At 40.3% G+C, this 27,460-nt stretch overlaps 1 protein-coding gene across 7 annotated transcripts in view; it reads left to right on the top strand.

Annotated features, from left to right (window-relative positions):
- The window catches only part of MACROD2 (mono-ADP ribosylhydrolase 2), a 2,104,525-nt gene that overhangs the window by 1,960,199 nt on the left and 116,866 nt on the right, over positions 1-27,460 (top strand). For all 7 annotated transcript variants that reach the window (XM_055265233.2, XM_055265231.2, XM_055265236.2 and 4 more), the window contains 2 exons: positions 21,432-21,494; positions 25,760-25,828. In XM_055265233.2, the coding sequence (XP_055121208.2) occupies positions 21,432-21,494; positions 25,760-25,828 (132 nt within the window). The remainder of the gene's footprint in view (positions 1-21,431; positions 21,495-25,759; positions 25,829-27,460) is intronic.

Here is a 27,460-nt window from a genome sequence, read left to right as displayed (position 1 = left end):
ATGATGAAAACATCACATCTCTCATCTACCGAAAGGTGCCTTCAGTGGAGGTTATTGGAATGCAAAGAGGATGTTTGTTGGAATTGGGAATAAAAACCAAATAAGGTTATAAAACAAAAGGTAGCGATGATTTGACATTGAATGGTATGCCCAGAAACTTAATTAAATTTTACTTAAAATATAATTCTGCATCAAATTTATATGACAATGAATATTCTCATACAGTAAGTTAGGAAAGTTTTCTAAAGTCAGTTGGAAAGGCACCATGCAGTGTGTCATAATAAAAAGGACAGAGGCTACAAGGCCAGCCACATCTGGGTTTGAATCCCAGCTCTACCACTGACTGGTTCTAAGCCCCAGTTTTCTCATCTGTAAAATGGGAATAATAATTCTTACTCTGCTTACTTGGCAAAAATTAGAAGTAAAATGTATTATTAAAAAAAACCATTCATAATGCCTGACACTTAAAAATATATTAGGCATTCAAAAATGGTAGCTATTATCACTATTATTATTTATTATTATTATTTCTTCTGGGGAATAGATATCCATTGTCCCTCTTCTCTTCATAGAAAAACAAATTCCAGAAAACAAATGCCTTTTTAAATAACCTGGTTGTGGAATTCAAACTGACTCTGTCCAACAAAATTATGTTTAAGGCTGAGAGAGAGTTTTGCTAGTTTCCCAGGAAAAGTATTGTCAAATTACTTTTTTCTTGTTGTGTGTATTTTTTCCCTAAATTCTTTTTTTATAATTTTTACTTTCGTCTGTGTAGCAATATTCTTGGCCATCTCTCTGTTGCTATCCCTTCAGTAAGTCTGCAATTATTTTTTCAACAGGTGCCAGCCCAAAGAATCATAAGCCCTTATGAGCTAACAGTGAAGTTTCAGCCAAGAAAAGAAATAAAAAAAAAAACAGTTTCCTGAAAATTGTAACATACATAAGTTTGGAATGTACTTGTTTGTTTGCTTCTTTCTTTTTTAGTTTATAGAATACTTTGCTCTTTATGTTGAAAAAGTGTCCATTATTACTGGCTGTTGGCCACTTTTTCATCTCTAGGGTAATAGATTTCTACTGTAAAATTTCAACTCTGGTCAAAGCAGACAGTGTGTTATAAAAAAATATACTGAGCACAAATGCAGTCATAAAGTCTCATATTTATTTACCTCTCAAACTGAAAGGGCTTATAGTATTTTAGGGAAACAGCATTTTTTAAATACTAGGCACTTAGTAAATATTTGTGAGTGGCCAAGTGAATGAATAAACGAATAAGCAAATGAACGATGGGAATTTACCATGACTGCAAATCATTTCTCTTAAGTGAAGCGTACTGTTTGTTTTCCAGTGTGTGCGTGGAGGGGGCAGTGAAATTGAGATAAATCTCATTGTTTAAAGAGTTCTTTAGGGACTACCAGAGTAGTGGACATGGTAATAAAACATTGTTCTCCAAAGCAGAATATGGTAGTTACAGTTATAGGAAGACTATTAACCCCTTTCTTTTTCTAGAATTGGTTGCCCTGTGTGTAATTTAGGTTTTGAAATCTTCCTTTTCCTGGGCAGAGAATCGGTCCAGAATATCAGACCTGTGTTTATTGGAAAACAGCTCTATCTACTGCAGAGCAGTTTCTCTTATGCTTATTAACAAAGATCTTTGGGAGGTGAAGGTCATTTCAGGCCAGTGCTGAACAGCAATGAATTTGTTAAGTTGTTTTCTGAATGATAAAAGGAGATGGACATCAGAACCCGGGCATGAACTTAAGGCAGTTGGGCCAGGTTTAAACCTCGCATGATCAGTGGGAATTTGTGTACTTTATTTAATGGGAAGCCTCAATTGCCTTATATAAAAAGTGAGGCAAGTGTAGCATACACTTTTCAGTATTTGGGGTGAGGATTACATGAGATAACAGGTGGAAAGCATTTACCATAATGCGTAAGGACTACCACTACTGTGATCTGTTTCTACTCATAATACTTCTAACATCAAATATGTGTTTTTTCCCTCACACTAACCAATTCTCTAACTCTCCAGACACCAATTCGTTGTTCTACAATTTAAGTCAAGCCTTACACTACCTAGAGTGAGCATCAGATGGCACAGATTAAGGACTCAGTCCCACAAGACTCCCCCCACTTCAAGATACCCACGGCAAGTCCAGGCAACCTGTACTTCTGACAGACCAGCTACAAAGTCATGAAGTTGGGGGGTTCCCATGACTCTTTCTTGGGTTTGATAATTTGCTGGAATGAGTCACAGAGCTCAGGCAAAACAATTTACTTACGACTACCAGTTGATTACAAAGGATGTTGGAAAGGTTGTAAATGAACAGCCAGATGAAGCAGTGCATAGGGTGAGATCTGGAAGGGTCCCGAGCGTGGGAGCTTCTGACCTCATGGAGTTGGGGTGTGCCACCATCCTAGCATGTCAGTGCATTCATCAACATGGCAGTTCTCCTACCCCTGTTGTTTAGGTTTTCTATGGAGGTTCCATGGCAGTGGCATAATTGATGAAATCATTGGCCATTGATGACTGACTCAATCCCCAGCACTTCTCTCCTCTCCATAGGTCAGGACATGAGGCCAAAAGCTCTAGCTCTCTAGTCACAAGGTTCGGTGCCCTGGCAATTAGCTCCACCCTGAAGCTATCGAGGGGCCCACCAAGAACCACCTTATTATTAAGCGTAACTCAGGTATGATTAAAAGTGACTTACGAAACAAAAGATGCTTCTATCACTCAGGAAATTACGAGAGTTTTAGGACGTCTATGCCAGGCACCAGGATGAAGACTAAATATATATTTCTTATTTATATCACAGTATCACACTAAAGCATAGGAAGTTCTCAATAAATGGAAAATAAATAGCGGTCAACCCCACCTTTACATATTTTGATGCCAAGTGTCAAGAAGGATTATTTATGAAACTCTTCTCACACAAGTTTCCATTTCCTCCTTTGTACACATGAGAGGACCTGATCAGGTCAGAAGAAATCGTATTTCACACCCATGGTTTTTTGAGCCAAAGGCACAGGGGTGTGGGTGTGTAGGGAGGCAGGTTGGGATGCTTCCTGCTGGCAGTGGTGTCTCAAAGAGCACAAGGCAGGGAAAATAGGGGATGGGTGGAAGAGGGTAGCTAGGGTAGAAGAAAAGGAAAATTAAGCACAGAGGGGAGGCGGGGAGAAAGGGAGAAGGGAGAGTGCCATGGTGAAGAGCTTGACTTGCCAGAGCTAATTCTTTGTATGCAATATTGGGGTTTCTTGGAAGGAAATCCCCCCCTGTTATGGACTTAGAAGGTAAAAATCAGTTTCCATAAAAGAGGGAGTATTAGGTACACTAAGCTGGATCATGAAGAGATAAAATATATGAAGATTAAAATGAGGATGCAAAAAAGAAAAGGACAAAAATATATTAAAAATTAGTTCAACTCTTGCTGGGTTCTGCATGCTCACAGCTGATTAGAAGGTGGGATAAATCTGTGTAACATATTTGTGGAGCCTGCTTAGCTCGAAGTCCTCATATACCCCCTACCCCACCACCCACCTTCCCACACACACCCTACTTTTGGGGAGGCTCTTGGCCAGAGACAGCACTCCCTTGCCACGGGGGCCTCTCTATAGGGGATATGTGTCCTCATGAGATGGCAGCTGGCTTCCCTGAGAGCAAGGCACGGGGGAGAGTGAGAGCATGTCCCGGCTTGAAGTGGCAGTCGTTTTGTAGAATAATCTCAAAAAGGACATAGCATCACTTTGGCTATATTCTGTTAATTAGAACCGAGTCCCTAAACCCAGCATACACGCAAGAGGAGGGGACTTAAAATCCATCTCTTGAAGGGAGGAATCTCTATGAATTTGTGGGCATATTTTTAAAACCACCGTCATCCCAAACAACATTCTCTTCAATTTCTTGTTCCTAGACTTCCTACATCCCAACTATGTCTCTGTCTCCGCTTTTGGATTCTTTGAGATCTCTTTAAATATTAAATTCCACTTATTGACTTAAGTTCAAAAGTCCTTTCCAATACCATCTGAAGTCTTGGAATCAGTGAAAACATGTCAGACACAGGCACTTTGCTATCTTGCAGAAAGTAATGACTTTGGTGGACAGGAGGCAGTTGGAGGTTATCTTAACAGAGGATCAAGCCAGTTCCTACACTACAAGGGTAATCACTCCGCAATGAGTTCAGGTGTGCGGTTTCCTACGCTGAGTCATCTCCTGCTATTTCGTCAGGTCTCCCCAAAACAGCGGTCAGTACACTTCTGTAAAGGACCAGATGGGAAATATTTTTGGCTTTGTGGGCCACATGTGGTCTCTGCCACATATTTTCTTCATTTTTATTACAACCCTTTGAACATATAAAAACCATTCTTAGCTGGCAGGCTGTATCGAGACAAGCCTGCAGGATGTAGTTTGCAGACCCCTGCTCTAAAATAATCTTAGAGAGGTGCTTGTTGTGTCCTTGGAAATATTTTAGATATGCTTCTCCATACCACCCAGCCACGATAAGAGTCTCCTTTCCGTGTCTCTCAAATTTCCTAAAAGATCCAATTTATCTCACTTCAGACAAAGAGCTGGGAGTCCTTTTTTCAGGTTGGGTACGTTTTACATAGGATTTCTCTCATTCCTTCAGGGAGACAGAAACAGGTTCAAAAATTAAGTCACTAAAATGACTAATGTGGTACTGTCGGAGAAGAATTATGAACCTGCAGGGTTATGGTCTCAGAAAACTCATATTGCGTTTCTGTGCATCACGTGAATAACAATAACCTTCTCCAACAAGCAGAATGAAAAATGTGTGGACTGCCAGTAAGTATTCCTTACTGCTGGCTAAATGCTGGCACAACACAGGCTTTCTATGGCAATGGGAATTTGTGTCGGAGTTGGCTTTTAATGTGGAAAATAATCCAGTCTGATACTTTGGCTTTTATGCCTTTGCTGTTTTCTAGAACGTCAGCATGCCTCGTGAATGACATTGAACGCTCCACAAACCAAACCAAACTAAAAGCCTTTTCTGTGCGTCTTTATCAGCAAGTGAAATCAAAATTCTTGGATGAGAATTCTCAAAATCAAAAAAATCTACGTTTTATTTTTACCAGGGCATTAGTAAGAAATGTATTACTTAGCCCATGAGTTGACAAAGGAAAACGTGTTAATATGTATGTGTGATTAATGAATTCATACTAGAAGAGGGAAAAAAGGAAAAAAAAATAGCCGAAGGAAGAAACTAAAGGCTGTTCATCTTATTAATGTTTTGTAGCCCCGGATAAGCAGTGCTGCTTTCTGATTTTACTCCCATGCCCAAACCTGTAGTGCTACAAAATTGCTGACTCAAGGTCCTACATGAAAACCGTGCAGAAACTTGAAAACTCTTGCAAGAGTGGGGAGTTCTATGAATAAATACATTGTTTAAAGGGTCAATGAATCAGGTATACACCTCGTTTTGTGCTCACAAAATCTGTGGTCTCAAGTCTGTTTAACCCTCTTAAGGTTTACCTCATAGGACTCACTATTAGTTGTAATTAAAACTGACCAAAAAATCATAATTTAATTAGTGTTAATAGGACAGAATTTGAAGGGTCATATTTTGTTTCGGATACATAACGTTTCTTCCTGAAATTATTTATTATTGTAAATTACTCTGATTTAAAATTTATTAGCCAGTTGTTGAAGAAATTATTTACTTGCCATTTATTTGAATGGTTCAAGTAGTATATGCATATATTTAAGTATTTATCCTAACATTTTCATGTGATCGGGAAAACTTTTGCTCTAACTTGACATGTTTTAATTGACATTTTTATATCACAAGACAGCATTTGTTACAATACCATTATTTGGGAGTTTTCATAAGAAAACCTTATTATAGCCTAAATGTTAAAAACTTAAGGTCATTTAGACACTTCTAGAAGCAAAAGATCTTCTGGGTTCCATAAAACAGGGAAATTGGGTTTATCAAGTCCAAGATCATCTTACATTAGTAATGAGAACTGGGAGAACTAGAATAATTTATTCTTTTTTTTTTTTTTTTTTTTTTTTTTTTGAGACGGAGTCTCCTTCTGTCGCCCAGGCTGGAGTGCAGTGGTGTGATCTCGGCCCACTGCAAGCTCCGCCTCCCAGGTTCACGCCATTCTCCTGCCTCAGCCTCTCCGAGTAGCTGGGACTACAGGCGCCCGCCACCACGCCTGGCTAATTTTTTTGTATTTTTAGTAGAGACGGGGTTTCACCGTGGTCTCGATCTCCTGACCTCGTGATCCGCCCGCCTCGGCCTCCCAAAGTGCTGGGATTACAAGCGTGAGCCACCGCGCCCGGCGAATAATTTATTCTTATAAGCAAACTGCTGAGAAGATAGAAAGACCTGAAAACCTTTCTCAAGCTGTTGCTGTAAGATTGTTCTCTTGCAGTCTTCCTTATGGGTAGTGCTCTATCATCCCTCCACCATTGGACTGTTTCTGCTTGCTACATCCACTGCCTCCTCATGGGGCTCCACCTGTTTAAGGAGAAAGGGGCTCTGCATATTAAATGACTGATCCTAGAGCCAATAAGGGGCTCTGCATATTAAATAACTGACCCCAGAACCAATGAGGTGCTCTGCATATTAAATGACTGACCCTAGAACCAAATGAGAGGGATGAGGCTAATGTCCATTAGACAGACCGATTCTCATTTTCAATGAATGCAGTCACTTGCAGAGATCTCTCTTTTCATAGATCACAAGGCTGCCTGATATATTTTTTACCAAACATATTTCTGTGGAGAAAAGGCAGCTGGAATTCCTTTACATTTATCCAGAAAAAGGACATTTGATAAGGGCAAACTTCTGCAAATTGACCGATTTGGCAGAAAGAGCAAAGAACACGCTAGAGTACTCCTTAGTGAGGGATTCATGTGTCGTTTTATGTCTATAGCATTGTACATACTGGCAATGCATAATTGTCTGTGGCCTACTCTGCCACCAGGAGAGAGGAAACAGATGTTCCTATCTGTCTTTTGATGTAGCTTCTGATACTTACATTGATTTGTCTAAAATAGCATCAGCTACCCTAGAAAATTTTTTTCCTAGTCCTTGAGTTGGTTGGCTAATTGTTTCAGGTGACTATTAAGAATGTGGGTCAGGCACAGTGGCTTATGCCTGTAATCCCAGCCCTTTGGGAGGCCGAGGTGGGCAGATTATGAGGTCAGGAGTTCGTGACCAGTCTGGCCAACATAGTGAAACCCTGTCTCTACTAAAAATACAAAAAATTAGCGGGTGTGGTGGTGTGTGCCTATAATCCCAGCTACTCAGGAGGCTGAGGCAGGAGAATTGCATGAACCCAGGAGAAGGAGGTTGCAGTGAGCCGAGATCGCGCCACTGGACTCCAGCCAGGATGACAGTGCGAGACTCCATTTCAAAAAGAAGAAAAAAAAAAAAGAATGTGATTATCATCTCAAGACGATCCACTGTCAGCGGGTATTGCCCTGTTACAGGGGAAAGACAGAGACCATTGGGAAGTGAACTTACAGAAAAAAAAAAAAAAAAATCACATAGTATTTTGTTTATTCAAAGTGGAGTAAAACCCCAGTAAGACTTTTTGGAATAGATCTAATGAAAAATTGAGGGTAAATTTAAATTCAATACCAGGAGGTCTTAGCACTCCCTGCTCCATACAGTAATTATAGAACTGTGGTTATAGGTAGGAAGACTAGATAATTAGAGTGTTATCAGTAGTCATGGGAGAAGTGACAGGTTCATTACTAAATAAAAGTAATTTACCCTGAATTGAAAATGACAGCTGATGCCTTCTAAAGGCACAGCTTGATGAGAAAGAAACCATGAGGATATTGGATATATATAGGAGAAGAAGGAATGGCAATAGATCTGAAATCACAAAATATATGCAGAAAGGAGATGAGGGGGGTTAGAGTTCTCCTTTTGCTTAGGCTGGTCCCGAGGGCCCACAATAGGCTATATTCTTATTTATGACATAAAGAGAACAGATATTGGAAGCAACTGTCTCAGACCATCAGTCAAAATGTACAACCCAGACAAGATCACAAAAGGAAAAAATAAAAAGCTAACGGGGGTATCAGGAAGTAGCATAACTATATTAAAATTGATTGTTATATGCACATTTTACTTAAGAAAATCTTATACAAAATTTCTAGAAGTTATTCTAGAGGGATTTCTACTGGGCTAATTATTTTTTTCTCATTTGATTTAATTTTTTTTTTTTTTTTTTTTTTTTTTTTTTTTTTTTTTTGAGACGGAGTCTCGCTGTCGCCCAGGCTGGAGTGCAGTGGCGCGATCTCGGCTCACTGCAGGCTCCGCCCCCTGGGGTTCACGCCATTCTCCTGCCTCAGCCTCCCCAGTAGCTGGGACTACAGGTGCCTGCCACCCACCACGCCCTGCTAATTTTTTGTATTTTTAGTAGAGACGGGGTTTCACCGTGTTAGCCAGGATGGCCTCATTTTTTATTAAAAGATCTCTGTTGCATTTCTCATGGTCACTGTAAGCCAGAATGTCCCCCTTGTTCCCAGACTCCACAACATGCAGTTTTCCCAGGCTGTCAGCTAGGGTGGAATGCAGGGCGGCATCAAAGCATGGTGACTGACAGCTTGCCTTTAGCCGGCAAATGATGAAGGCTCAAATCGTAATTCTGCTCCCTGCTAGCTATGGGTGCTTTGGAGAATTGCTGAGAGTAGAACAACATTTCTCCACCTGAAAAATAGAATATTCATTATGTCTGTATTATTAGGTTGTTAAGAATGTTCTTCAGGATAATTCAGAGCTTTTACAGTAGAGGCGGACACCATTCCTCATTCTTCGCACCTCCGTCCAACCACTCACCAAAGCCAGTTGGTTCAATCTCTTGAATCTCTTTTCAGTCCCTCCTGTTCTCTCCCTCCTCACCTGCTGCCCCCTTATCTCAGACTTCTGCTCTCTCTTGTGTGGAGTATTTCAATCCATTTCAAGTGGGTCTTTCACGCTATTACATATTCCTACCCCACAAAACAGCCAGGTGAGAGACAACCCGCCCATGGCTCCCAACTGCCCCCGTAGACGTGCCTCACTCCCAGCAAAGAGCACAAAGCCCTTTCTAATGTGACCACAGTCTTCGCCTGGCTTCAATCCTTCCCCACTCCGTTTGTTGTCTGCTCCAGCCGTACTAAATTACTGTGAGTCCCCAAACGTACATGCTCCCTCTCACCTCTGGGGCTTGCTCCCCACCCAGTGAAACATTCCCTCTTTCCTCAACTCATCCTACTCCATTTGCATGAACGTTTGCCACTTAGATCCATCGTGAAGCACCCGCCATCGGCACTCCCGCCCCACAGGCCCCTCCTAAGTCTTCGAAGATGCCAAAGCCTTTCTCACATAAGAGTTCCTGGACATGCTCTTCACTCCACCTGGAGCGATCATCCCTCTCTCCCCTTTTACCCCATTCATTCCTACTGATTAATTTTGCTTCACAAGTGCCTTAGGCTTATCAGCTCAAATGCCACTTCTACAGGGAAGACCTCTCCAATACCCTTGTTTGTTAGAAGCCATTTAGCAACCTATATTTCCCTTCATTAGCACTTATCATGATTGGGGATACTATATTTGTGTAATTATTCGGTTTAAAAATCTCTGAGAGCAGATCCCTCCAAGCACATGCTAAGACAAAGATTCAAGGGCCAGCAGTTAATCTGGGGAGTGATTCCCAGGAAGGGCCAGTAGGGAAGCGGTGAAGTGAGATAGAAAAGTGGAGGAAACAAAAACAGGTGCATGAACAAGTAGATTGTCCTGTGGGCAGCTGAGACTCAGTCCTGCGGGAGGACTCCGGGGAATAGTGTGGATGTGCCTCCGAGGAGTCCCACTCCAGGGGCATGGATGCCAGGGTAGGGGTGTTAGTTCATCCCCTCCTGTCCATCATTGGTTGAGGGCTGCTTCTGGGATATTAACTCCCTAGCACCTCAGTATTGGCAGGACAAGCATCCTGTTGAGACCAGAAAAAGCCCTCAGGCCGCATATTCAGGAGAAGAAGCCTCTGGTGCATGCAGAAATCGGAGGTAAGTGCCAGGGACAATGGCCAGGGCTTTGACAGCTGCGGCTGCAATATCCATCTGTCCCACTGGACTCAGCTCCACAGCTCTTTTCCCCACTAGTTATCTCTAGAGCAGCATTGTTCAACAGAAATATACCACGAGTTACAAATGCATATGTTGTTTTACATTTTTCAGAAGCCACATTTATAAAAAAGGTGATATTAATTTCAACACTATATTTTACTTAACCCAATAGATCAAAGTAGTATCATTTCAACATACAACCAATATGAAAATCGTTCCTTAGATATTTTACATTTTTCACACTATATTCAAAATCTGACATGTATGTAACATTTACAGCACATCTCAATGTGGACTTGCCCCGTAGTCCGTGGAGTGCCCATAGCCATGTGTGGCTAGTGGCTATCACAGTGGGCAATACAGCTTTAAAGGACAGAGTCTGGGAGAGACTGAGACCTCAAAAAATACTCAATGACAAAAGTCTCAGCTGGGGCAGTGCCTCCCCTGAGCAAATTTCGCTGACCGCCTCCAGGACTGGAATTAGGTGCTTAACTTAAGAGCACCTGCTGACCTCCCTGCTTCCTCCAGCACGATGTTTAGCTGTACCTAACTGGGTCTTGTGTTCACTCATCTGTCTCCCCAGCATGCTTCTGGAGGGGGTGGGCCCCCAACTTGTTCATTCCTGTGTCTGCAGGACGTGGTACAATGTCCAGAACAGAGGGAGCTTCCCCAAAGTTTTGCTCAATGATGAATCCATTTTACGATAAGGTGATTACATTATCGTCTTTAGTGAAATTTTAGTGAAAAGGTAAATTCTATACATTGATTTTATGAAAAGTCTATTTTTGTCTCACAAATATTAGTATAGCCTTGAGGGATTATTCAACTCATGGCTACAGAGATTCAGAATTTGGACAATGAACAATGCAATAATAAAGTGGGCTGTTCATAGCCACATGTAATTAACAAAAATAAATCGCAGCATACTTTCTACTTTTACCTGTTAATACTCTAGAGCCTAGACCAATTGTATTAGTCTGTTTTCACACTGCTGATAAAAACATACCCGAAACTGGGAACAACAAAAATGTTTAATTGGACTTGCAATTTCACATGGCTGGGGAGGCCTCAGACTCATGGCGGGAAGTGAAAGACTCTTCTTACATTGTGGTGGCAAGAGAAAATGAGGAAGAAACAAAAGCAGAAACCCCTGATAAACCCATCAGATCTCATGAGACTTATTCACTATCATGAGAATAGCACAAGACTGGCCCCCATGATTCAATTACCTCCCTGGGTCCCTCCCACAACACATGGGAATTCTGGCAGATACAATTCAAGTTGAGATTTAGGTGGAGGCACAGCCAAACCATATCACCAATCATTCTCAAAGAGTGGGGCCACACTCACAGCGGCAGCATCACCCAGGAATTGATTGGAATTGCAGTGCTCAGGCCCTGTCCCATCTCCACTGAACCAGAACCCAGCTATTTGTGTTTTAACAAGCCCTCCAAGGGCCTCTAATGCACAGTGAAGTTTGAGGACCAGTACTCCAGATAGCGTAATTTCCAAGTTACTCCTTTAGAAGGAAAGCAGGAGATCTCAGACAACAGCTTCCTGTGCCTAAAATTCCACACAAAACATTTGGTCTATCTGCCTAAAGGTGTGTGGTTTCTCTACTTGCAAATTAATTTCATATGAAGTAAAGAGAATATGTTGAGATTTATTCTGGTACAATGTCAAATAGCGATTAGCAAAACATTTGGCTAAACAAAGCCATTACTGGAAATCTGTAATTTTTAAAGAGAGATAAAATACACATAGACAGCCCTCTTGTTTTTATACTTGTCAGTCAGCTTTGGGGTGGTTGTTGAGTTTTGTCATCTATGGGATCATACTGAAGGCAAGAGCACATTTTTGGAAAAAGTTCATACAAAACCATGAGAAACCCATATATTGCTTTCATCCTGAACTTCAAAATTCCAAATCAGCATCTTAAAAGTTTTATTCCTACTACTTGAAATAGGATGTCTCAACACGGAAGAAACAAGTATTTTAAAGGAAGAAAGTGGTAGAAACACAGAATTGGTTTTTGTTTCCCATGATAATATGGGGCTGCCCACAACCTCAGATATATGTGTATTGAATTATACTTTGGAGAGAAAATAAATTAGGCTATTCAGAGAGCAGGAGACTTTCCCTTTGTGAGTTGCCCCAGACAGACACTTGCACTCACACATGTACATCTTCAATCATTGACTTCCCAAAGAGCCATTTGGACAATGCCAAGTGGAGAATTGAAGCATCCCTTTCATCCAGCAAAAATACCCAACATTTATTCATATCTACATAGAAGAAACAACTTTTTTAAATTTTTCTCTGGATAATCATCTCTAGCCTCAGTTTCACTTTGTGCAGGCAGACACATCGCGTGAAACCTTTCCATTCCTCTCCCTTCTGTCAACTCCTAAAGGGAAAGGCTTTTGTCTTCTGAATAGCCTAATGTATTCTCTCTCCGGCATCTTGAACGTTGTAGGTACTCAACAAACATTAATTGATGACAAAGCTATATAACAGCTTTTGAATTTATTCATGGGATGATTCTTCTATTTAAAGAACATCTTTATATACTTTCCATTCTTCAGCAAAAAAAAAAAGCAAATAAAAAAATGTTTCATCTTGCCAGTTCTGTATTTAACATCTGCACAGAGCACAGTGTGTGCCTGTTTTAAACAAATGTGTAGGCACACTGGTTATCTAGGTTCAGGAATGTAAAGGACAATACAGAGAAATGTGATTTTTAGAAGAAAATTTAACCTTAGGGCTTAATGAAAAAAAAAATGCAGTTGCTGTTTTATCAGAGAGTGAGAAAGGGAGAGAACAAGGAAATCGCATTGTAATGCTATTATGCTAACCTCATTTTGGCCATGATTTGCCCAGTTATAGAGTGGACACCAGGTTGTGTGCATATCTGAGAACTGGCATAATTTATCATCAATTCGTGAGCACAGATCAACTAGTAGAATAACTGTGTCAGTATAAGTCGATTTCTAACCTCAGTTGTACCATGAAGTCATTGGAAGACTGGGAAAGTTACTTAATTCTCATTTGTTAGTCACTTTTAAAAAACAGCCACATGAATATATTTCTTATTATTGTCGTTCCTTAATAGTTATTGACTGCGTACAGGATGCTTTGTATCTCTGCAAGGCGCTACAACTTCCCCAGGGAAGCCCACATTAATGAATAGTGTTTATAAAGTACTTGGAAATTCTTGGATTAAAAACTAACGGTATCAGAGTAAAAGTATTTGTATTATCATGCCATATGGGAGAACCATATGTTATCTATTAAGAGGCTATGTGTGGTATTGAAAATAGCTCTCTGGTGCATCGCTTTGTGCTATTTTTATACCAAGATATGCCACGGCAAGTTTTGGTACGCTTGGGTCATACCTTCAGTGTTGAAATGCCTCAAAATTCAATCCTTCCACAGGTATTTGTTGAGCTCCTTATTGAGCACTTGACTCTCTGCTTACCATTACACAAAACATATGGAAGGCCCAGTGGCACCTACAGTCTCATGCATTTCCTCTCTTTGAACACATGTTATTAAACTGAAGTCCCCGTTAACAGACCCACAGGCTTAAAAAATTACAGCTTCCAGTTTTCCTCTTCCTTCTACATGGACAATGCTGTTTTGAGCCACGATGATAGAGATAGGGCTGACACGATTGTCTTGTCTGTCCTGATGGTTGAAGACTAACCCATGAATCTTTCACCCCTTCTGTTAATGGGGCATGGGTGCAGCACTATTTGAGTTTATTTTGGGTAGAACTGGCAGCCAGGAGAGCACTGCCCAGCATTTCCCCAAACTGGCTACACATGCTGCACCACCTTCCCAGAAGGCTGTAAGTCATTAGTCTAGAGAACTATATTGTAACGAGTTCCATACAAAATTTGACCCCGCCTGGGGAGGCAATTCCTTCTCTTAGCTAATTGCTCTAATAAGGAGACAATGGCAATGGGTGTATTATCACAAGGTCCTGAGATCTTATTTTGGGGCCACCATCCTTGAAAAATTCTGTTCTAAATGACATGTGGAACCTCATGCTTCATAAGTAACTGAAAGATCCTGGAATAGAAGATAATTTATCTCTTTTCCTGATTCATTTGTGAAATATCCAGACAAGGCCTGGTAAGGCAAGAGCGTTATTTCATTAACTGGAGAATATTTATTGAACCCCTGCCAGGTACTTAGGAAACACTGTTTCACAAAACAGACAAAGATCCTTGCCTCGGTGGAGCTTACATTCAAGGAGGGGCAGGAACACATAAACAATGAACATGATACCTACCTAAATTACAGGATATTATATATTAGAAGATGATGGACAATTAAAGAACCAAAGAGAAAATGTTGATCGGGATAAGAAGGATGGAGTGTGTGAGGGTGGGGAGATGATGCAATTTTAAATGGAAGGTTCAGTACAGATCTCATTGAAAGGGGACATTTAAGCAGTAACTTGAAGGGGCTGGAGAGAAAGCACTCCAGGTGGAGGGGTCAGGCAATGCAAAGGCCTGGGGAGAAGAGACCCCAGTGTGCTGGAGGAACAGCACAGGGGCCAGCATGGCTGCAGCTACTGAACCAGCAGGATACCAGGAGAGAATGAATGAAGACAGAGAAACAACAAGGGTCTCCCCCACACAGGGTCTTGCTGCCATCAGAGCATTCAAGCAGGGCAGTGGCATGAGCTGCCTCACACTTTAAAACAAACCAGCTTGTAGGCTGAGAAGAGGTGTTGAGAACAAGAACTGAAGCAGCAAAACACATCAGGAAGCCATTGCCACTACCCAGGAGAGAGGGGATGGAGGATGGCCCCAGCTGGCACTAACTATTAACTAACTATTAATACTTGTGCTCCCCACACTTCACCATTTGATTTTTGGGAACCATTAGTTGAGATCAAAGACACATGAAATGTTTAAACGAATCCACAATTTAATGAAGTTCAAGCAGAAGCTGAGATAGATACCATACTTCATCTGCCTAGAGAACTGAAATACGATTCAAGGAAAAAAATAATTACGCTTTGGAGGAAAATGAAATTTCCCTCCTAACCCCTTGACATGTGTTTATGGAGCCCTTAACAGATAAGGCACTGTGCTGGGTGCCAAGGACACCACAGAAAAAAGGGACATCTCTCTGCAGGGGGCTTACGGCTTAGCTTTTGCAGGTGAGCAGAGGTCTCAGGAATCTGCAAGGTGAGAAAGACTCCAGCATTTGGCATGATCCGGACCTGTGTTTAAGTCTCAGCTCTGCCACGCACTGTGTGACTTCAGGGAAGTGACGTTGATCTCCCACAGCCTTGATTTCTTCATCTGCAAAAATGGAGATAAAGTCGAATAGGATGGTTGTGACGTTCGTGGTTATGTGTGTGAGGTGTGCGAGCGTGTAAAAGCCTGGTGCAAAGGAGACACCTATAGGAAGCGGCAGCTATGACTCCTGCTAGGTGGAGACTATTCACTGCACACCTTTTTATCTGCACTAAAAGATGCACATGAGGCTTTTCATTAAAATAGTGAGGCAGCCAACGCGGAAACTTTTCTAAGAGTAAGCTATTAAAATAGATCAATCAGCTAATGACACCTCCAGAACAAAATTCGTAAAGGTTTGGAACTAACCTTCCCTCCCTCCTTTCCTTCCTTCTTTCCTTTCTTCCTAAAGCCATTAAGCAGGGCTGAGAAAAGTAGGTGTTTGCATTGGAGGGAGGATGGTGTTGAGGGGTCACAGAGTTTGGACAGAGTCAGAAGGGCTTCTCTGTCCCAGACTACTGTGAACTAAAGAGACACAACAACTAAATGCTGTATGATCCTAGATTGCTATTAGGTTATTCTTGAAAATTGGCGAAACACAAATGTGATCTGTAGCTTAGATAGTAGGAATGTCATCTATGTTAATCTTTTGATCTTGATCGTTGTATTGTGGTTATGAAAAAGAATGTCCTTGTTTGTAGAAAATATATACTAAAGTATTCAAGGCTGATGGGCATGATTAGGATGTGATTATGTCTGCAACTTACTCTCAAATGGTTCAGGGAAAAAAAAGTTCTTGTCCTGTTCTTGCAACTTTCTGTTGCTTGAAATTATTCCAGAATAAAAATACCTTTAGCAATAAACACAAAACTTTAGAGTTGTGGCACTGCACTCACTTGATATGAGTGCCAGAGGGGTTTGATTCTCAATATTTGTTGTGTTCAATGTTCATTGAATTAATCCAGATGAGATTATCGTTTCCCACATTTTTGCTGATTCATAATTTACATATCTTAACCAGACAATAAATAGTTACATTTCTAAGTAGGCAGTCGTAGGCCCCAACATCAGCTAAGGCTGGGTTGAAACTGTCCCCTGCTGCCATCACTTGCTAGCTGTGGAATCTTAACACGCCTGTGTCTCAGTTGTCTCATCCGTGAAATGCAGATACTAATACCTACCTCATGCAGTTGTTATGAGAATGAAGTTTGATAACCTTTGCAAAGCATTTAGACACTGAGTGGAACATATTCAATATTCAATAAGTGTTAGCTGGTATCCGCTAATATTCTGTTGCTCACAGAGCTCTATAGTTAAATAAACCATAAACATCATTATATTGATGGCAGTGCAGACTCTTTAAGAGCTTTCCTCTGTTATGTCAGCTAATTTTACTTTTCAAATATGTACCTTCTAGAGAATTTTGGAACATATGAGATGAAAATATAGATGGGGAAATAAAAAATTAAAGACTAGATTTTTTATAAGAGAGTGCTAATTTTTTTTAAAGTTAACTTAAAGCCTTCCTGAGCTGACAAAAATAAACATATGTGTATTAATCAGCTATTGCCATAGTAATGCTGTGCAATAAATCACCCCAAAATGCATTCCCCTACAACAAAAATATTTATTCTCATGCTCACAGGTCTGTAAGATGACTATGGTTCAGCTGATGTAGGCTGGGCTCAGTGGGGTGGTTCTACTGCAAGCTGTGAGTTGCTTGGGCTTGGTTCCAGACTGTGACTTGGGTTCAAACTTGCTCCATGTATCTCTCATCCTCCTTGAGCCAGGAGCTACAGGGGCATCTTCTTGTCATGGCAAATGTCAGGAACGCAAGCAACAAATCCTTTTATGCAGCACATGTAAATCCTTTGCTCACATTCTCTCCACTAGCATTTCATTGGCTAAATGAAGTCCCATGGTCAAGTCCAACATCAATGGCATGGAAATATTCTCTGCTCACAGTGGGAGGACACTGATTTTATATATGTATATATATCTATATCTATAGATAGATATATATGCACAATCTTATTATATGGGACTGAAGAATTGAGACCAATAATCTAATCTGCAAAGCACTGGTTTTGAATTGTCTATAGTCTGTCTGTGCCCAGAAATCTATAGACCTTTAGAAGAAAAGACAGAAGTATACCAGCAGGAAGTACACATCAGATTGTTTCCCCAGTATAGGGATGGATTTATTCAGACTTATGTCTCCTTTATCTTCCTATCACCATGTAGAGTTCACAAAAGGAACTACAAATATCAGGATAGCAATCTGTGGTCACGTTGTTGAGATTTTGCCCTTGCAAAACTCTCCCATGTAGAATCAAACATGAACTGCTTTCTTATCATAGTCACATTGCAGCAGGAGCCTCTTATTTTATTTCTATAAAATTTCTGAAATGTACTTGCAAACAGTACACATTCGATAAATATTGGTTGAAAGAGTAAGAGGCAGAGTACTAATATGGGAGAAATTAGAAGGACACAACCAGTAGAATTCTCACAGGTTTCTGTGCTTTTTCGGCATGGGAAAGTGAAGTGTTATATCACACTAAACATGAATGCTATGGAAATTTATCATCTGAAGGTAAATATGTGATCTTAAAGAAATATTAACTAAGAACATGTAGCTTCTATGTGGCATTATTTAAGCTAACAAAATAGCCTCGCACTTCCCTGTATTTCTTCACCGTTATTGTAAGGCTTTTAAAATCCCTTCTAAAAACCTCAAGTTTACACATCCCTCTACTTAACTTTTTATTGTTTATGTGCTTCCTGTGATGATAGCTAGACAGACAAGGCTGATAAAAAAGAAAGCTTGTCCTTATCAAAGACTTACGGGTAACTGTGTTAATGTGCCTTGCTTTTTCTACCAGTGGAAGCCCCCTATTTCACTAAGAACTCACCCATTTGCAGCATTTAAAATGGATGGAAAGTTCTAAGCCAGCCAAAATGTCCTTCTAAAAGAATGAAATGAATGCTAATCTAATTGCCCAAGAATGCATATGCTGGGCTTGGAAAATAAGCCTTCTACATTGGTTCCCCCTGCTGGATTTGAGGACGCACTGTCTTGGAAATTGATGAAAGCAACATACCTGGACCTTTTTATCTGAGCGCAAGTTACTGGAATGGCAAATCCAGCATTCTTCTAGAAAGCATTTGCTCTGTGATAAACGTGCCAAGTGTTTCTTGAGTTTACTCCCAAGGGCAGAAATACTGCAAATAGAAAACTGTGCCGCTGAGACTCAAAGTAGAAAACAAAAGCATGCCACTCAGATGTCTGTTCTAGGGAGGGGGGTGGCACACAAGGAACTAAGGATAAAAACCCAGAAGCAGTAGACTAGGTAAACTGCCAGACTGGTTGTTACTATTAGAAAGCTGGATTTCCCGGTCTGACCATGGATTTCCTTCTTATGCATTTACAACTATTAGAACCAATTCCTCACCTTTCTGTAATTTAATTGCTGTTTTTCTTTCCCTTCTTATCTACCTCTCTTCATAAGAAATCTCCCTACCCCTACTCTGTAGAAGATGTGGTAACCAAACTAATTTTAAAGGAAGCTTGTCACCTGCAAACTTCACAGCTATTGTGAAATGTGTTAAAAGGTCTGTCTTTTGAGGGAGACAGAAAAGCTGGCAGATTTTTTTTTTTTAATTTTAATTTTTATTATTATACTTTAGGTTTTAAGGTACATGTGCAAAATGTGCAGGTTTGTTACATATGTATCCATGTGCCATGTTGATTTCCTGCACCCATTAACTCGTCATTTAGCATTAGGTATATCTCCTAATGCTGTCCCTCCCCCCTCCCCCAACCCCACAACAGTCCCGGAGTGTGATGTTCCCCTTCCTGTGTCCATGAGTTCTCATTGTTCAGAAGCTGGCAGATTTTTCCTGCTTGACTCACAGTCCATTTGGTGGGAGGAAAGGGACAGATATTGGCTAAGTTTTTGGCACATGCTCCTGCACCAACTTGGCCTTGTTAAGACAGCAAGAACAGCAGAAGTGACTATTTCCTCCCTAGAGCAAAGGCCAATGCTGTTTCCTTCATGGAGAACCAGAACAGGGAAAATATCAGATAATCATGTAGTACTTGTAAATATGCCATTTAGAACACTGAATTTAAGTGGCATACAGAGCCACCCCAGGTTCCCATATTATATTCAGGCCAGGTGTGGTGTCTAATGCCTGTAATCCCAGCAGTTTGGGAGGCTGAGGTGGGAGGATTGCTTTAGGCCAGGAGTTCAAGACCAGCCTAGGCAACAAAGCAAGACCCCTTCTCTCCAAAAAAATAAAAAATGAGTCAGGCTTGGTGGCATGTGCCTTGTAGATCCCACTACTCAGGAGGCTTAGGTGGGAGGATTGGTTGAGTCCAGGAGTTAAAGGCTGCAGTGAGCTATGAATATGCCACTGTACTCCAGCTTGGACAACACAGCAAGGCTCTGTGTCTATAAAAAAAAAAAAAAAAGTAGTTATATTGTGTCCACCATCACAAACGGCACAGGGCTAAGCCAACACAGGGGATCCTGTACATATATTTATTGACTGCATTCTTTGCCAACCTCAGAGTATGATTCTTTTTTCTTTTTTTGTCCTTCTATTATAAACTTTTTTTTTCCCATTTAGGTCAAATCTAAATGTTTCCCCATCTGAAACTTTCTTCAATAGGTTGTTTTCCAGAGCTGCGGGTGAAATGCTTCCCCACTGCTTCTGAGGCTCTTGCTTCAGCTCCGCTACTAGTGGCCTCCTCTTGGGAGGATTCTCTTGCCTCGGAATTAAGAGTTGGTAGGAGGAGGAGATGGCGGGTCAAAGCACTCAAGCAAGACAACGTTAAGTGATTCGGTCCTGCTTGTGGGTCAGGAATTTTTTAAGGGCTCAGCTGGATGTCTCTTCTGCTCCTTGTGACACTGGCTGAGGTCACCGCTCAGCTGCATTTGGTTGGCAGCTGGCTGGGTGGAAAGGTTCAAGAAGGCTTGGCTCACAGGTCTGGCCCTTCATGCTCCCCACACATCTTTTCTCCCTCTCTCCATGTGTCTCCCTCCATTTGGCAGGCCGGCTTCAGCTTCTTTACAGCATGGGGACTGGCTTCCCAGGGGGAGAAAGTAGAGGCTGCCAGGCCATGCAGGGTAGCTTATAGGTCCCAGAATATTACTTTCACCATATTTCATTGGTCTAAAGAAGTTTCACAGCCAGTCAGGACTTAAAGAGAAGGAATGGGCTCCACTCCTTCAGAGACAAAGCATTTGTGGCCATCTTTAACCCACATGAATATGGGTTGGTAACCTCTGCTTCTATTTTCTGTACTTCACCATATGTTTTATACTTTATTCTTATGTCTTTGTATAAATTCATCATTTTTATTTGCTTCATTTTCCAAACCAAAAGCAATTTGGAGACCCTCCCAGCAATGAGTTATAAAATGATGCCTATACTTAACCTTCAAAAAGTTTATCTTTTCTATAGATAAATCCACAGATACAGTAGCTATTTTAAGAAAAAAGAATGTTTTAGATAGTTGCTAATATACAGCCTTCATTGCACCTGACCAGATATTTTTCAGATAGCTATATATGACAGCATAAACTCAACCAACATAATCTGTTCAAGACAAAATATTTTATAGCATAGGTATGTTAGACTGCCATATGCAAGTTAAGTGAAAATTGACCTTTTTTTTTGCGGCATATATCATACAGAGAAATAAAGGGCAGGAAACTTAGCCAACCTTCCTTACACAGTGCATGTTACTTAAGTCAAGGGAGAAAAGTGTACTGGAGTTGAAGTTTCTATTATATTTTGGGAAATGCCAAGCAAGGAGAGACTTGTTACCAGGCCTGCTGAGTGAATTTTGTTTACTGCAGTTAAACATTTCATCTAGCAAATCATGTGAGAAGGGATGAGTATAAATGCACCAATTTATGTAGGTGATTTTTCTGTTTCATGCCTCTGATTCATCTCTCTGCCTGGCTTTATGAGGAGTCATGCTACATTGGTTACAATTAATTTCAGTGCTGCATATTAGCCATAAAGAGATATTTCACAAATTGACTTGATGCCTGTTTTTTCCTCTGTGGTTTTCTTGAAAGATGAGAACAGTCCAGAGGAGAAGCAAAGTGTGGAAGAAATGGAAGGGCAGAGCCAAGATGCAGGTAGGCTCAGATTTCTTTTGAGAAGTCACCTAGGCCTCATCTGCAGAGGTGAACAATAACTTCACTCAATGCTATTGTCTGAAAATGCTTATACATTTCACCAGATGAACTCCAGTGTTCATTTAGGTCTCCCCCAGGAAGCCACCATCTCCAATAACTATGAGTTGACTACTTTCAAGCAGAGTGGTACATTCTCACATCTCATTCACCAATTCAATTTTCTGCCCTGTAACAGTTTGCCTGGCAAAGCTCTAAGAGGGACGGGCGGAGGTTGGAAGTGCCAAGCCAGAGCTTGGCTGAGTTAGGTCAAGCTAAAATTAGTACATTTAGCTTGAGGGAAAAAATGAAATAAAAACTGATGAAAGGAAATGAAGAAGAGGCTTGGCCTGTACAGTGAGTAGAATGTCTTTAGTGTATTGCATTAAATTTTGAAGAGCTATGCTTCAGGTTATTTCTCTGCATATTGCAGGAGACGGTGCAGTGGGCCTGACTACCCCACACACAGAGCTCTAAGTAAGATCTAAACCCTTCCTGACATCCCCTCTGTTCACTAAAGGACAGATATGTCCATTGAAAGTTTATAGATTCCACACTGTAGATTATAAATTGAACATTTTTAAATAAAATAGCACTTAAGGCTGAAAAGGGATTGAAGTCACCTGTGATTTATTATCTCTTCCTATCCGTTTTTGTACTCAGTCATGCTCTCCTTTAAAAGAATGATAGGCACAATCATTCACTCACAACATAACCAGCAAAAAAATAAAAATAAAAATCCCTGTTCCCTTTAGTTTCCCAGTTATTCTCCCAATTCTAATGAGCCCCATGGAGGGGCACTTTTGAAATATTGAGCGCTACTGTTTGCCAAGCACATCCTAGGCCATATGCCGAACTCTTGGAATTAAGCCAGGTAGCGTGATAAGTTTTTCACTGTAAACTTCTTACATTAACCTTGGAGATTTTGCTAGGGATCTGGAAGCTTTTATTATTAACCTGGAAGACGGAATTGAAGAAGGCCAATCAGAGAAAGCACTGAAGCAAGGCAGCAAGGACTTTGTGTACCTGCAACTGGGTCAGCTGGCGTCCTTTGTTGCAAGATAGTCCTTGCAATGAAATGAATTTCTGATGCAGGAAACTGTTGTTATCCAACCCTCCCCCACCCCCAACCCACACATTATGCTGCATAGCAGATGAGTGAAAAGCTGTCACTGTTTTTATTATTTGGGGCTGACAAGTATTAGTCAACAAACTGCTGACAGCTGAGGCCATTCTGTGACTGTTGAGGTTTCAAAGGTTTTATTCACTCACTACTCCGTCCCAAACTGTTTTTTTTTTTTTTTTTTTGTTTTTTGTTTTGTTTTTTTTTTTTGAGATGGAGTCCTGCTCTGTCACCCAGGCTGGAGTGCAGTGGTGTAATCTCGGTTCACTGCAACCTCCACCTCCTGTGTTCAAGCGATTTTCGTGCCTCAGCCTCCCAAGTAGCTGGGACTACAGGCACGCACCACCATGCCCGGATAATTTTTTTATTTTTAGTAGAGACAAGGTTTCACCACGTTGGCCAGGCTGGTCTCGAATTCCTGATCTCAAGTGATCTGCCCGCCTAAGCCTCCCAAAGGGCTGTGATTACAGGCGTGAGCCACCACACCCAGGCCCAAACTGTCCTTATCGACAAAGATTGTTTCCCATCCCTGTACATACATGCACACACGCACACACACATGTATGCATGCACTCACATTTGCATGTGTTTGATATATTCATCCTTTTCCCTTTAACCAGTTGAGAACAAGTAGTTTGTAGATTTGAGATCCTTTTGCCTGTGAGGAGGGAGTGGTAGAATGTCAGCCCTCTTCTCCAGCCCTTGAATCTGATAGCATTATCACCACAATAGGGGCACTTCTCAATGTGAAGAAGAGTCCTAAATGCATCCCTGAGTGACTCCCCCTGCTTTTCCAAGTGAGCTCACCGGCTGGCACAGAGGCCAATGGCAGAGTCCACCTATAATCCTGGCCAGTGTCAACACGCATTGCTACGTTCACACTGCTCATTTCTTATCCTCTCTAATCAGAGCTCAGAGAAATCAAAGATGTGGTTATGGGTCATTAAAGCTCTTTTGACCTGCTGGTATTTTTCCAAAATAAAAGTGTCTTCTTTTCATTCAATATAATTTCCAGCTTCAATTTTGATTATATATATAACTCTGCAGGCCTCTTACACATGAAAAAACACAATCTTAAAACAGTGTAATCCAGCAGTTTTGACTGTTGTCATGATCAAATCAGATCAAAGTTGTAGATAATATTCTTCCAAAAAATTTAACAAATACATATCAAGGATTCATTGTGTCATAGGCACCATTCCAGGCACTGAAGAATAAACCAACAACCAATAAAAACAACATCTCTGTTTCTTTGAAGTTTATATTCTGGTGGGGGTTCCAAACAATAAACAAATAAAAATGATAACAACATCAATAGTGATAAATGCCTTGCTGAGAAATAAGGAAATACAGAAGGAATGCCCAGAAGGCAAATTTCCATTGTCTGGGTTTGGGACGGACTCTCTGAGGATGTGATAGTTAAAATGAGATCTAAATGATGAGATAGTGACAGAGAATTCTGTTCCAAAGGATACCTGACCTGCAAGTAATAGTACATGCATCATGGACAAAAGATAGGCTAGAAAATAAGTGATTTGTGATTTGCTTCCAAATATGTGTTAGTTTTCATGCATATATGAGTTATCTTTAGTTCCCTGACCCTGCTACTGCATAAAAAACTATGAATAAGTGTGTGTGCGTATGTACTATATATATAGTTTATATGTATAAATATACCATATATGTATAAGTATACTATATATAAACTATACAGTCCATGTAATATATATACATATATGTAATGTGTGTGTATATATATATATATATATGTAATGTGTGTGTGTATATATATATAGTTTTTCATGTAGTATCAGGGAATATATATATATATAACTATGTACATAACTATATATCACTATTATATATAAGTATATAACTATACATATTTTCTCCTACATGAAAAACTATATATGCACTATATATGTATGTGTATACTATATATACTGTATAGTTTATATATAGTATATTTATACATATAAACTATATATACTATATGTATATAACTATATATAACTATTATATATAACTGTATAACTATACATATTCCCTGCTACTACATGAAAAACTATATATACTATATATGTATACTATATATACTGTATAGTTTATATATAGTATATTTATACATATAAACTATATATATAGTATATATATACACATGTGCACACTATAAATACTTTTTTCTATAGTAACAGGGTCATGGAACTAAAGATAACTCATATATGCATGAAAACTGACACACATTTGGAATCAAATCACAAATCACATATTTTCTAGCCCATCTTTTGTCCATAATGTGTGTATATATATATATATATTCCTTTTCCAGTTATCAGGTATTAAACATTGCAAATGATTTTAGCAATCCTGCCTGTCTAGATTTACTGTTTGAATGGGAGGGAGTAGGCTAGTTAGCTCTTATCCTGGAGGCCAAACGTGACTAGAGTCACTAGGGGCTGATGACACTGGGAAGAGAGAGGTCTACTCTAATGCAGTTCATTGTTGCCGTGAGGGGAACAGAGAGTTCCATGTCCTTAGTCCCCATTTTCCCATTCTGTTCTCGGGTGACATGAAAGTTCCTGGTGGCTTCTGGTGCCCTGTGCCAAATGCTGCCCTTCTTCCAGGCCTCTGTGCTGACAGCCATCAGAGCTGCTGCCTGCAGTTTGACAGCGTGGCATAATGGAGCAGAAGTGCTGTGCTAAGAAAAAAACAAACTTTAGAAACACGCACATAAAAGCACTTTGTAGCAACTTGCAAGGATATACTTTCTTTCACAATCTGTTATCAAGAAAAATAATATACCATCCTTTGAGGGATGAGGAAGAAACAAAATGCCAAAGGATACTACTAGCAACAAGTGGCATTCTTCACTAAAAAATAGATTGTAGCCCATTGGTCTCTGGCTTAACTGAAGGTTCCTGTTTCACTGATTATAAAAGAGAGTCCCAAACCACTAGCCCCTTCAAAGAGCATTCAGTGTATTCAAGCATGCGGCAGGCTCATGCTTTCTTTGGTGGAGAGTGGAGGGAGGTGCAGGGGAGGAAAAACCACAGCTGGACTTCCGGAAGGATGAACTCTGAGGCAGTGTTTCTTTTCTGCTTTATAGATGGTGTCAACACTGTCACTGTGCCCGGCCCTGCTTCAGAAGAGGCAGTTGAAGACTGTAAAGATGAAGGTATGAGGCTACTAACTACATCTAATAATTGCAGACTCTTAAAAGAGACTATTTGGGCTTGTTTACATGGAAAAATGAAGCAGTAAGTCAAATATAACTAGGTTTTCTTAAGTGTCTCTGTTTCCAATGCAATTGACTACCCCACCTACTCTCTTTTATTGCATACCTAGCCTTTATAGACAATTTATATATATATATATATATATATATATATGACATTTACATTTGTTCCTTTGGAAAATAACTGTTTATGAAATGAGAGAATGACCAGAGAAATTATGTTTAGAGATGTTTATTTAAAACACCAGAATTAATCAGTTCTGCTCTTTATAGCCACTCATCAGGAAAAGGTTTGAAAGAGTGGCATTTGAGGCCCACCAACCAGGGAGCACCATTTTTCAAAAAGAAATATTTGAAAGGCATCCTTAGAAATGAAACTTTGGCAAGAGCATCATTCTCCATTCTGTCGATAGTTACTCTGAGAAAATGTTGGTGACCCAAGTATTTCCAGAAAAAGTAAAAAAAAAAAAAAAATTACTTTTCTAGGAGACAGTTTGAGGAAGGAAGAAGTAGGGAGACATTGATGTGGGGATGCTGCAATTAAAAAATATATATATCTAAAGGAAAACAAAATAGTGCTTTTTCTTCTCTCTCTCCTGGTTCATTGGCAAGTCCCCAGATGAAAAGGTAATATAGGCTTATCTTGTTTTCTTGCACTTCATTTTACTGTGCTTTGCAAATATTGCATTTTTTACAAATTGAAGTTTTATGGGAACCCTGCATCAAGCAAGTCTGTCGGACCATTTTCCCAACAGCATGTGCTCATTTCATGTCCCTGTGTCACGCTTTGATATTTCTCACAATATTTCAAACCTTTTTCCTATTATTCTATCTGTAATGGTGATCGGTGATCAGTGACCTTTGGTGTTACTATTATAATTGTTTTGGGGTGCTATGTACTGTGCCCATATAAGATAGTGGACTGACTTAGTAAATGTGGTTCTGACTACTCCACTGACCCACTATTCCCCTGTCTGTCTCCCTTTTCTCGGGCCTCCCTGTCCCCTAAAACACAACAATATTGAAATTAGGCCAATTAATAGACCTACAATGGCCTCCATGTGTTCATGTGATAGGAAGAGTTGCATACTAAATCACACTTTAAATCAAAAGCTACCTATGTTTAAGCTTAATGGGGAAGGTATGTTGAAAGCTGAGATAGGCTGAAATCTAGGCCTCTGGTGCCTAGTTGTGAATGCAAAGGAAATGTTCTGGAAGGAAATTAAAAGTGCTACTCCAGTGGACACATGAATGATAAGAAACTGAAGCAGCCTTATTGCTGATAAGGAGAAAGTTTTAATGGTCTGGACAGAAGATCAAACCAGCCATAACATTCCCTTAAGCTAGAGCCTAGTCCAGAGCAAGGTACTAGCCCTCTTCAATTCTACTGATGCTGAGAGAAGTGAGAAAGCTGCAAAAGGAAAGTTGGACGTTAGCAGAGGCTGATTCATGAGGTTTAAGGAAACAAGCTGTTTCCATTACATTAATGTGCAAGGTGAAACAGCAAGTACCGACGTAAAAGCTGCAGCAAGTTATCCAGAAGATCTAGCTAAGATCACTGATCAAAGTGGC

This window comes from Symphalangus syndactylus, chromosome 24 (assembly GCF_028878055.3).
Source record: "Symphalangus syndactylus isolate Jambi chromosome 24, NHGRI_mSymSyn1-v2.1_pri, whole genome shotgun sequence".
Lineage (NCBI taxonomy): Eukaryota > Metazoa > Chordata > Mammalia > Primates > Hylobatidae > Symphalangus > Symphalangus syndactylus.
The sequence above is the reverse complement of the archived record's forward strand: the minus strand, read 5'-3'. Positions and strand labels throughout refer to the sequence as shown.